General features: G+C 32.6%; 1 protein-coding gene across 1 annotated transcript in view; it reads left to right on the top strand.

The window, feature by feature from the left end:
• LOC124367969 (zinc finger protein 236-like) overlaps positions 1 to 12,344 on the top strand; it is a 61,212-nt gene extending 48,868 nt beyond the window's left edge. Inside the window, exons 21-25 of the mRNA XM_046825208.1 lie at positions 835 to 914; positions 3,006 to 3,120; positions 7,881 to 7,996; positions 10,028 to 10,259; positions 12,205 to 12,344. Of these exons, the coding sequence (XP_046681164.1) occupies positions 835 to 914; positions 3,006 to 3,120; positions 7,881 to 7,996; positions 10,028 to 10,154 (438 nt within the window). The 3' untranslated portion in view covers positions 10,155 to 10,259; positions 12,205 to 12,344. The remainder of the gene's footprint in view (positions 1 to 834; positions 915 to 3,005; positions 3,121 to 7,880; positions 7,997 to 10,027; positions 10,260 to 12,204) is intronic.
• The last annotated feature ends 697 nt before the right edge of the window (positions 12,345 to 13,041 follow it).

Here is a 13,041-nt window from a genome sequence, read left to right as displayed (position 1 = left end):
CCACAATTGCTTACCATAAAAGTTTTTGTTATGAGTTTCGGAACATTTGATTGTAATCGCACAAGTAATTTTATAAACACCTTATTTTCTAAAGCCAAGTTTATTGATTGAATTATGTTGTAAACGACAATTTTAACAGTAGGTTATCCAGTTGGGAAAATAATAACGATTGGTAGCACTGAGAACTATATGAGTAAAGACAAAAATAATAGGACTGCACTGTCAAAAAAATCAAACAGATGGTCAAAGTTCAGTTTTGCCAAACTTCTACTATTCTCAAAACATAAATGCTCAACCTAAATTGTGTTTTACTATAACGAATAATACAACTCGGACAAATGAGATGCCAAAAAAGACAATGCAAGTCTACTTTAAAAGGTTTTAAAAAAATGTTCTAGTCATCGAAAACACTTGTATTATACATAGTTTTAACCACAAAGAGTCACAGAACTAGAAAAGGGAAAATATTATTTTTAAAGGTACTGAACCCTTGTAATAATTATTTCTGTGATACTATTGTGTCCAGTGGATCTCATTATAGACAATAGACAAGAGACAATATTCTTTATTCATAAACATTGAGTTTAGAATTTTTGTCAATACAAAAATGATTATTTGGATTATGATGAGTAGTCTGTGGCATGGTTATAACGATCTTTTCGATTGTCTTGTAAAATTAATTATAATTATTATTTGAATAATTTTGAGAGAGAGAGAGAGAGAGAATGGCTGTTGGATAGACTATAGCTTAAAGTGGTTTGAATGCGGGTGGATATGTTGGTAAAGTGGCAGTGTGTTATTATTTGTAAATTGACAAAGCGGTTTTGTCTCCAGGATACAACCATACAATTGGAGGAGGACTTGGCCGCAGCAAACCTGCCCAGTATAGATACAGACCACGATGTCGAGTACAGGTAAGGATGTCCTTCTTCATCAAGGATGTTGTAAAATTTTGGGATGACATAAAGACTTATTTTTAGTTGTTCGACTTATGAATATAAAACCACATTATCTTATAGTTAAAAAACTGTTTTTTGTCACAGCTGGTTCCTTTCATGGAAATAAATAGTCCATTAATATGGTGTGAAAAAACTTTTATGTAAGTGTTGTTAAATATGTTTATTATTTAAAGATCCTTAAGGATAACGCAATAATGGTGATGTGTAAAAGATGCTTTTGGAAGGGTTAGAAACCTGAGTATAAAAAATAACTGTGTAAGGAAAGCTCGCTTGTTCTATGTCATTTTCGAATGACTGTAGGGTGAGTTCAGCGATTATTACAAAATAGTAAGTCATAAGTTATGAGCATGGCTGCTTCGTGTCTGTTATAAAAATCTATAAAAGTATACTTTCATGTTTTGCTTCTACTTTTTTGTAAGGTGTACATAAAAAATAAAATGGCCTAACAGTGTCTAACATCATTAACTTTTGATGGCTGACAACTTTTTCAACATTTTGTGAGACCATACAAAATCAAAAAACTTTAACCCTTTCCGAGCCAATGACCGTTACTAGACGTCATGCCTAAACTAGCGCTAAAAGCCAACGACGTCCACTGACGCAAAATCAATTTTTTTTATATACATTATTTATAAGCATTTCTGGGTAATAAATATTAGTTGAATAAACTGTTAATTTATTTAAACAAGGGACAACCGTTTGTGTCTATTTTTAAGGTCACGGCTCTTGATTCGAGCGACAAAATGGCGGGCGGCCGGTTGATCATAATCTCCCGCAGAGCCAACGACGTCTACTTACGCGCGCTCAGTCTGCCTGTAGCTTTCCGTGAGGTAGATGTTCTATTCGCCCTTCCATTTTTGAAATCAGGATTTATCTTTTCAATTTTGATCAGTTAATCGTCAATATTTTTACACCAATGTACAGTGTAGTTTCATGTAATATTATCGTGATGTAGGGCTTTATTGTGCGCAAGACGTGCGCATCGAAGCCTGTCTTGCATTCTGACGTGTATTTTGAGCTGTACAACACAACAAACTACGCCTAAGGATCACATATATGTAGCTCATTTTCAATAAGTATCATTTTTAAGTTTGTTACTAAAAACCCAAATAACATTGTAAAATGTAGTGTGTTCTTTAAATACTTGGAAAATTGAAATGTAGTTTTATTGCTTTTATTTAATTTGTATATATATATATACATTTTTAGCATTCTTTATATTTTCACTAAATAAAAATTACGGGATTATGCACTCTAAGTGTTGTCCTTAATATTACAATTAATGGTGATGTGTAAAAGATGCTATTGAGGGTTAGAAACCTGAGTATAAAACACATAGAATGTGTAAGGAAATTAACTTGTTCTATTTCATTTGCGAAATTATGATTAGTTACCATTTTTTACAAAATAGTAAGTCATAAGTTAACAATAAAGAGTGTTATAAAAATGTATAAAAGTATTTGTTGTTTTGCTTCTACCTTTTTTGTAAGGTGTACATAAAAAAAAATTGGTTTTGGTATATGGGAATTTTTTTATTTTTAAGGTGTATGGCTGACTTAAGTAGTTTTTTTTCAACATTTATGTGGCTCGCTCAAAAAACTTTAAGAAATAACTACGTACTTTTATTTTGCCTCGTTTCCAAAGTGGATAGGTTTAGGGAGCGACTCAAAATACTTAAAGATAAAATCCTATTTATGACAAATCGCTTGAAAAAACATCAAAGAATTTAATCCAATCTTACAAATCATTTTATTTTATTTCTACTGATTGAAAATTGTAGATGCAAGTCAAACAAATGTCAAATAAACTAATAAAAATAGAACTAAACATTTTTTCATATGCATCATAAATTTTGTTAACAGATTTTGAAAAAATATGAAAATAAAAATTAATTGATGGCTCAAACGTGTATGGAAGTGGTTAAGTGGCTCCAGTACATTTCAATAAGCCTGTTGTCTAATAAGGTTGAAAATTACTATATTTTTAATGTAATTATCGTGTGCACCCCCAACTATTGTTAATCATGATTTATTGTGTTGTATGCAGGTGTGACGTATGCAACCATCTGTGTGAGAGCGGAGAAGACTTGGCCAAACACAGAGAGAGTCACAGTTCTTGTGAAATCTGTGAGAAGACTTTCGCCACAGTTGCCCAGTATAAGGTACGTAATCGTTTTAAAACAATCAGTCCTTGTTAGTCCAATAGTTCATCTTCCTTTCAGCCATTTGAAGAATTTTTGAGAGGCTAAAACTTTGGTTTGTAGCTAATGTAAGCGTTAAATGTTAAAAGTAAACTTAGTACAAATGTGTTTGCAAGTAAACGTTTTATTTAGTGAGCAGAAAGCTCTTATACGATCTTATTTCAGGCTATTTCACTGTCATTTAACTGATGGTTTGATCACTTGGGGCTCTTCTCCTCATGCAAATGAAGTATTCATCATCCAAAAAGAAAAGCTATCAGAATATCAGCAGGAGTTAATAAATATTACAGTTGCAGAGAAATTTTCAAACGCTTTAAAATGTTATTATGTTATTATTTATTGTTATGTTAAAATGACATTATTCTCTTTATATATACAGCAATGCCAACTTTACCTCCCGAGCTAATTCAGATAAAGTAAACCTAAGGAAAAATGTTCACAATTATGGAACAAGAAGTTGTAACAATATCAACCTACCTCAAACTAGACTAGCTAAGATCGGCAAAAGCCAATGATAATGGTTATTAGACTATATAATAAGTTTCCATTAGATATAAGGATGCTCAGTGATAAAGAATTTAAAGCTAAACTAAATAATTTTCTTTGTAAAAGATCATTCTATTCATTGGAAGAGTACATCTCAAAAGTATGGATGAAGCAAGACTATTAGAATATTTATTGCTTTACAAAATTTGTAACATTTTATTGATGTGCCAATGTATTTGTGTGGAATATTTTATGGCAGAATAAAATTCTTATTCTTAATGTGAATGTTTACCATCTTTTTGAGGTTATTATTTTGGTAGCCCACACCTAAATAATGTTCTAGTCATACAAAAAAAGGTTTTAAGAGTTATAGCTAAAGTTAACAGTAGAGAACACTGCAGGCCTATTTTTATTAAGTTTAAGATTTTAACTGTTGTTAATTTATACATATTTAATATCCTGTTAACTAGTTTTAAGAACCCCTGCTTACATGTAAAAAGGGCTGAGGTACACAACTTCAACACCCGAAATAAAAACAATTTTGAGGTACCTTTTGTTAGACTTGGAAAAAATCAATCTAGTCATAGGATAGTGGGTATAAAGATGCTAAATAGGCTGCCTAAAGAAAGTGCTTAATCTTACTTTTAAACAATTTAAAATAAAACTCCAAAATTGGCTAATAAGTAATCCTTTTTATCATGTAAAAGAATTTTTTGACTTTCCTGCTGCTGAAATATGTAAGTAATTAACCTAAGGTTTTCACTTCTCTCACTGCCGGTACATTGTTATTTAGTTCCTAATTTACCAAATAATTAAGGTTGTTTTCTTAAATTTCAACCACAAAACTTTCATATTTGTGTACTTTCAATCTCAATTTTATAGTTCCTTTTGACAAATTGTGAACAACATGTTTTTTTTTTTTTTTTTACTATACCTCATGCATGTAAATCTGTGCCTTATGGGTAATAAAGACTGATTCTTGATTCTTGGTAACAAAAATGTTGATTTTGTCTTGAAGCCACTTCACAGTGCCACACATTTTAGTTTAAGTAATATCTTTTGAAAGACGGCATAGACAATATACCTATATAATAAAATATTTCAGACTGCCAGATCATAGAGTCAAACCTCCAAATCTACATAATATGCATCTTATTTTCCATGTCAGCACTCTTTGTGTTGCACTCTATCTTGGCCTGTACAAATGCTCTGAGCCATTAAAAACTACAATTTAATTTGTGCAAGTTACATGAAAATAATAGTCCTTTCAACTCAGTTTTTGTGACAATTGAAATATTATTAATTTAGTCTCATGAGAATCACTTGTTTTTAATAATTTAAAAGCCATTCGAAATACAAAACATTGTTGATAATAAAACGTGTAGGAAATAATACAAGCATTCCATAACTCATTTTATTTTTTCTCTAGGTTTATAAAGTTGTTATGGAGTTGGGAATTTTTTTAAGTTTGAGGCAGCTATATTGAAATGAAATACTATACTAAGCAGGCCAATGAATTTAGCCAAGATTTTTATTAGATCGGTTTTCATATTAAGTTTCAACTTGTTTGGAACTCTTATTGTTCCCACATGCTGCGTTATATAGCATAGATGTATATAAACTTCTGAATGTGGTAGGTGGGTTTTAGACTCTGGGAGACATGTTTGATGATGGTGGACATGTTTGATGATAGAGGACATGTTTGATGATGGTGGACATGTTTAATGTCATGTTTGATGATGGTGGACATGTTTGATGATGGTGGAGGACATTCATGTTTGATGATGGATATGTTTGAGGACAGTGGTCATGTTTGATGATGGTGGACATGTTTAATGATGGAAGTCATGTTTGATGATGATGGTTATGTTTGAGGACAGTGGTCATGTTTGACGATGGTGGACATGTTTAATGATGGAAGTCATGTTTGATGATGGTGGACATGTTTAATGATGGAAGTCATGTTTGATGATGGTGGACATGTTTGATGATAGAGGACATGTTTGATGATAGAGGACATGTTTAGTGATGGAAGTCATGTTTGATGATGGAAGTCATGTTTGATGATGGTGGACATGTTTGATGATGATGGTTATGTTTGAGGACAGTGGTCATGTTTGACGATGGTGGACATGTTTAATGATGGAAGTCATGTTTGATGATGGTGGACATGTTTGACGATGACGGTTATGTTTGAGGACAGTGGCCATGTTTGATTATGGAGGTCATGTTTGATGATGGCGGATATGTTTGATGATGGTGGTCATGTTTGATGATGGTGGTCATGTTTGATGATGGCAGTCATGTTTGATGAAGTTATGCAGAAACGTTTGCTAAGTGCTACCATAAGAATCACTACAATAGGTTGATTTTTTGTACAAAATCTACTTAAAAACACCTTACAATACTTCACTTTGATATGTAGTGTATTAATGACTTAGGAAAGGTGATGTGTCAAAGCTGCTAGGTTCTTTTTTGTGGGATTTCCTAAAAGTGGAATAATAGTTCTTTTTTCAGGAATCTTGGATTGACTTTCATGCCTTATTAGAATAAAAATGCCTTATTAGAATATTAGTACTCAGGCTAGAATAGCTGACTTTCTTATTACACTATCCAAAAATGTTTTAAAATGGATTCTAAATAAATTTACACTTAAAAACTTGTCTTTGATAGTTAATATATTTAACAATTACCAAATTTTAAAGCAAAGTTTTATTTAATACAAAAGATGTCCATGGTCTATACATTTTTTATGTAACTGAGTAAACTCGTGAATTTATTTTCCCTTGGTGCAATATGGTTAGAAGCATTTTGTTAAAAATCATAAAGTTATAATGATTAGGTAATTAAGCACTCAACTGTGATAAGATAAAGAGTAAGACTGTGATAAGTAAAGTATGTCTTCCTCTTTGATAGTTGTACACTAAATGTTATGAAATTTTTGTACAAATCACTTAGCAAACAGAATAGCAATGTCGTTACTAATCAGAAAACAAGTCACAGTATTTACTTGGGAAGAAACTGTCTAAATCTGAGAATATTTTTTTCTCTACGGCTCAAAAAAGTGTGGCCAAAGCTATTTTTGTGTGAAGTTTATTTTTCACAGTGGAGAGTTTGTTAAGGTAGCATGATTTTTTTCGGATGATTGTGTAAGCTGAAATAAAATATACCATAAAGCTACATTTCGCAATACGAAATCTTATCTCTTCTTCAGGTGGATAACTAATGTAGACACATAATACGTACACATTATGTGTCAATTTCAGCCACATTATCTATAAAACTTGCATGTTGTTATAATAATCTAAAATTAATTATTATAAACTTAAATAAAGATGACAAGTCACAGTATGTCTACTCACCACCAATCACAGATAACTAATCATTGGCCAGTAGTAAATAGTACTTGTCATGGCAGACACAAGATGGTGCAGGTAAGATAACAGAGGCAGCATTCTAGATGATCTTAAGATCATGTTATGGCTCTGTATTGGATTTTTTAAACTTTTCAAATATTTTATTACTTTTTTATATGAGCAACCAAAGCAACCCAATTTCAATTGGAAGCTAACCGAATAGTTGGTTCTGTTAATGTAATGTGTGAAGCCTGGATTAATTTTCTTTTGAAGAAATGAGGTTCTCGATTATATTATGTTAGCTGGCCTCATTCTTCTGGTTCGATTACATTTATAGGTGAATGTGGCTTGATTCACAACTTTAAATTCAGGTTGATTCCTCATCTTGAACTATGCTTTAAATTTCTTGAAAATACAGTTTGGTTCAGTGAAATATTTCAACATTGTTGAAGTTTTTATATTCTGTACAATAATAAAAACAACTTTTCCGTTGGTAAAAATCCTGTCACGAACATTAAGTTCCCGGCTCTATGCTTGAAGAATATATCAGGCAAATGGAAGAAATATCAGGGACCATCATTATAATATGTAGTTTATTCTGTCATCAAAACAGATTAATATGTACTTCAATGTAGTTGACGGTCTGAGATCATAACTGAAACCTGTTTTTTTAATTCTGGTGTCCTGTATGTCACCCATTATTGTGCAGTCTCTTTTGCAATCAATAAAACACTGATTTATTATTAATAATATATACTTCAACCTTTTTAATTTTGCTAGCATACAAATAAAACGTGTAACTCACAATTTTAAAGTGATTTTTTGTGGCAGTTTTCCCATTTATCATGAACATATGACTTATCAGTGACTGTGTTACAGGCCCATGTGAAGAGCCATGGACGGGAGAAGGAATATGTCTGTGAACATTGCGGCTCCTCGTTCACTCAGCTCTATTCCTTGGCCAGGCACGTGGTCATACACAACTCTGAGGAAAAGTAAGTGTAGTAAATTATTAACTGAGTGTCTTGTTAGATTTGTAAGTACTTGATACAAAGTCGTTAAATATTAGTTTTTATAGCTAGGAACAAAAGTGGTTGTTTTCGGTTTGCAATTGTATTTTACGAAAATACAATATAGTGGACAGTAATCTTGTTTAAACTCGGATAGAAAACATTTAAACTTAAAATTTTCTGCATTGTATTCTTAATAGAAGTAGGAAGGTCTTAGAACATTTTAACTTAAAGTGTACAATAACAGTAAAACTCAAATTATCTGGATTAATTGGGATTTGCACCATTCTGGATAGTTGGATTTTGTTTTTAAAAGGCCACTTTTAGGGAAAAAAGTAGACAAAACACAATAGAGAACATTTACGGTATTTATTATGAAAAAACAATAACAATGACAATGTTTACTTACGTAATATTGACAAAAAAATACTTAATCACAGTAAAATACAGGTTGAAGAAGCACTGGCCGACTGACTGAATTATTATACAATTATTATAATATAATTATAATTATTATAATATTATTATACAATTATTATTTCGAATATTTACTCCTACCTAATTGCCTAAAAACACAATATTTTTAGGTTCGTTTGGCTCGTCATTCCATATTGGAAAATTCCATAATCCAGTTACACCAGAAGCCACACTGCTAATAACGTCTTTCAACATTCTGTAAATGTAAATCATTCATAGGATCATCGGCATTGTTTAGGCCTACGTCCATCTCTTCAAAATCAATATCTGAGAGGGCATTGTCAGACTCACCGTCGCTGATTCTTCATCACCATCAATCCTCCACTCTTCTTCCACATGATTAGAACCGATTTCACCATCAGATTCACTTAAAATAAATCCGTCATTGTCAATATAACGATCAATTTCACTACTACGTAAAGCTCCATGTCGCGCCATTGTACACACGCTTAGTTTGTTTACTCGAGTCAGCTGTTTACTTGTTCCGATCGTCTGTTTATGTTCCCCTTCCCCAACTGCAGTGTTGCCAAGCTGTAAAGTTAAATTATTCAATTCCCATTATTGCAAAGAACACAGAAACGAAGTTAGGACTGAATGGTGCTGACATCTTGTGAGAAATAGGCGAACTACTTGGTGGCGAGATGGTTTCGTCAAAGTATTTTACCGTGCATAGCGCTAGCGGCGAGATGGTCTCGTCGAAGTAGGCTAATGGGTTAATAGACTGTAGTGAGTGAGAGTAGCAGGGTAGTGAGGCAGTGTAAATCAGTGCTCCCCCTCCCCCAAACCCCTCCGCTATCGCTACATTATGTTTACATTTGGAAAAGTAAACTAATGCTCACGATTTCTGCATATTCATTGCTCACAGTACAATGTGGCTTTAAAAACCTTATTTTTTATTTTCATCAATCTGATCCGGATAATTGGCGATCTTTATAATTTGAGATGTATTGTACTAAACTTATGATGAAATAAATTTATACAAAAGAAATCTAAAAGTTCACTTTCAGTACAAAATATAACAAGTCGATAGTCCATCAACCGTCATTTCCTGTGTGAAAAATGCTACTGCCAAGTTGGTAAAACAACGCAATCATATAGCTATGAAAATATATATATATATATATATATACCTATTTTCCATTGGCAAACAAGTGGCAAAGTTGAATGAGTACCACCCGGTAGATTGCTGTTCAGTAATTCATTTGTGTTTGTGCCCATTTTGTCGTTATTCAATCTTGGAGTAAGAGGCAACATCTATTCAAAAATCCAACAGGAAATCAGACTACAAGTTAGAAATTTCCAACATGATTAGCAAGATTCAGAAAACTAGTTGAGAAGAAAAGGAAACTAGAAAAAAAAAATTATCACAGATAGAGACAGAAGCAGATATCGTTCTCTTAGTTTGAACGAGAGGAGTGAGAAAAGAAAATATTTAAACCGAGAAAAACTGTTTACACGAAGGAAATCAAAATGGTATATTACTAATAGAATTAGAATTTTGTTTTGGACCTTTTGCAATGTGTTCTGTGGTTTGTCCAGAATATTCAACTGCAGCGTTTGCAATCAGAGTTTCCGAACCGAGGGGCTACTTCGGCGCCATGCCAACGAGCACCGGGAGGGTAAAATAGCTGCGCGCGGCGGCGGCGTGGTGAGGTCCGGCAGCTGACGGAAGGAGGAGGCTCAACGACTAGCCACACAGGAGGGCAACAGCATGAGCGAGAGGGTTCTGATCGCTTCCATCGCAGAACGTGATAGGATCAGTGATGTGAAGGTGAGACAGTTGTTTGTGGTACTATCCATGGTTTGAATAAGTAAAAATAGTATTGGCAAATAAATGCCAGAGTTTGCGATCTGCTATGGTCTATTTATAATTTTTTTTATTAACTTTTCTGATGGTCTTATTAAATTTGCAAATGACACTGTCTCATTGAGACTCAAAATTACTTCATCATAAAATAGCATATTAAGGTGTGTTTTAATTATGGTTAATTGATCAAAAAAATTATTGTTTTCAAAAAAACATTATGATTTAATATGAACAAGTTATTTTTTCTTTAGTTATTTGACTAAAAAATTACTTTTTTCAAAAAGTAATATTAAAAATACTTCAGGCATTAAAATTGTGTTAAACATAGTTGGCAAAGTCTTGGCATTTTTCATTGAGTCCGTTTACGAAGTTCAGTCGCATTAATATTAAGAAGCCAAAGGTGTAATAGATTGTTGACTAGAAGTTTTAAATTGGACATGAAACTGTAAGATTTTGGTTCATTAATATTATTTTGGCCAATTCCAGAAAGCTAAATACCAGTTCTAGAGAAAAGTGACTCTTTCAGTTACCTGAGGCATAAATTACAAGACTTGCTTAGCTGACAGTGAACATCATGTGGAGGGATTGTAGAGATGATGTAAAAGATTCAGTTAAATTTCACTGCCTGAATGATATAAATACTTAATCTAGAGTAGTTGGATTATAGTTTCTGGTGAAGAAGTTGAGTACTAGTATATAATCTTCTACTGGTGTATTATGGTTTATGACAGATTTTGAGTTTTGGGGTTTGCAGGAACATTTTATACATGCGTAAAAATCTAGATACAACAATTAAAAATGAACTAAGAGTGAACTAATAATAGAGTATCTTGCAGGACACTTTTTACATTTATCAAAATCATGACAGCTCTGAACTTATAAATTCTTAAAGTAATTTAGTTATATTATTTCAAATGTTTATGACATAAAAGTAATAATGAATCTGATTCTTTGTTTGAAGTTTCAAGTTGGCAGACAATTGAACTTCTTAAAGCTTAATACCCTTAAAAGTTAATATAATTATGATATAAAAATGAATTTTGACACCTAAAATAAAAAAATAAAAAATTGTAGATAATTAATAACTATTGTCATAATCCACGACTAAATTATCATGTTTCCATGTTTTACAGCCTCATTAAAACATAAAAATAGGTAAAGAAATAATGTCAAATGTAGATATGAGCAATTTTTATTATTCTTTTTCATATAATTTTGTCATTTGTTAGTATCCACGACTAAATTGTCCACTGAAATTAAATGATCACTTACTTATTGAATTGATGCAAGAACAATAATCTCCAAATTTTAAGTTACCGTTTGTGAAATAAAAATAAAATGCACATACAGACAGCTTATATGTACATTGCTTTTTGACCAAGTTTTTATATTTTTTGTTCATCTGGGCATGAATGTTTGTGTTTAAATTTTACACCCTGTGCATCAGTTTTTGTTTAATTCTATATAACTCTCAAAGTTTTTTTGTTTTTATTCCTCATAGGACAAGATTTTATAAATTATTAAGCTATAAAAAGTTGCCAAATATTAAGGATTTTTATCCTTACTGAGATTATGAGAAAGAATTATTAAATCTTAAAGTTAAAAGAAGAAGGCCAGCTCTGAAACCATCCAGTCAAAGCAGGCATGACACACCCTTGTTGAGGCTAACAAGAACTTATGATAGTTAGGGAACACCACTCCAACTGCATCCCCACAGTAGACTAAAACCCATCGAATTACCCTTGCAGATCTCTATATTTTTAGTGATGTCTCTGGACACAATAACGTTGCCCAGATTTAAACACATCGTTTTTGCTGTGCAGTGGTAGGTTCAACTTTATAAACAGCCAGAAGTCTTTATAATCTCAGTGGTTATGAAGCACTATGAACTCTCTACTCTCTGCTTTAGGACCCGGAGATGTTCAAGAATGAGCCGGTTCACGCCAACTGTTGCAAGTACTGCCCCAAGAGGTTTCCGCCAAGCCCAGTGATCTGGTACGTCACCTGCGTATCCACACGGGTGAGCGACCCTACCAGTGCGACTTCTGCGCCAAGTGTTTCACCGTCAAGTCCACGCTGGACTCGCACCTCAAGACACATAACTCCCAGAAACGCTGTGTGTGCCACGTATGCGGCTTCTTCTTTGCCACCAAGGGCTCGCTCAAGGTGCACATGCGGCTGCACACAGGTCAGTCTACTTGTTCACAATAAAAGTAAAAATGTTTGGATTAAAATAAATTTTTATTAAAAAAAATGTGTTGTGTGGTCATGTGATTATTTAGAGTTCAGTTTTCAAGAGGAGCAATGTGAATTATAGAATATTTAGTTATTTTCAATGGCTGTTAACAAAATAGGGTTTACATTTACTTTCAAAATATATTCCTGTTTTTTAAATTATCTAATATTTTGCCTATAAAACCTTTCAGGAATATATTTTGAAAATAAATGCAACAGACAATTCCTCTAAATATACCTGTTCCTCTTTTTTAAGCGATGGCATCTAAATTTAACTCGAATAAATCGTTCATTCACTCAGTCTGTCCAACATTAAGAACAACTTTCTCAACTATGATAAGTTATAACAATAACAATCAAATGTCTAATTTGTATGTTTTTACTGTGGTTTTACAGTTTTTTGTATTAAAAAGTATAAATTAGTATCCATATCAAAGTAAACAACAATTCTCAAAGTCGAATGGCCAGTCAGAGAGTTTAATGAATAAAATTGAAATTTTGCGTAGGAACT

Source organism: Homalodisca vitripennis, chromosome 8 (assembly GCF_021130785.1).
Source record: "Homalodisca vitripennis isolate AUS2020 chromosome 8, UT_GWSS_2.1, whole genome shotgun sequence".
Classification (NCBI taxonomy): Eukaryota; Metazoa; Arthropoda; class Insecta; order Hemiptera; family Cicadellidae; genus Homalodisca; species Homalodisca vitripennis.
Note: the sequence above shows the minus strand (reverse complement) of the source record. Positions and strands in the feature narration are given on the sequence as shown.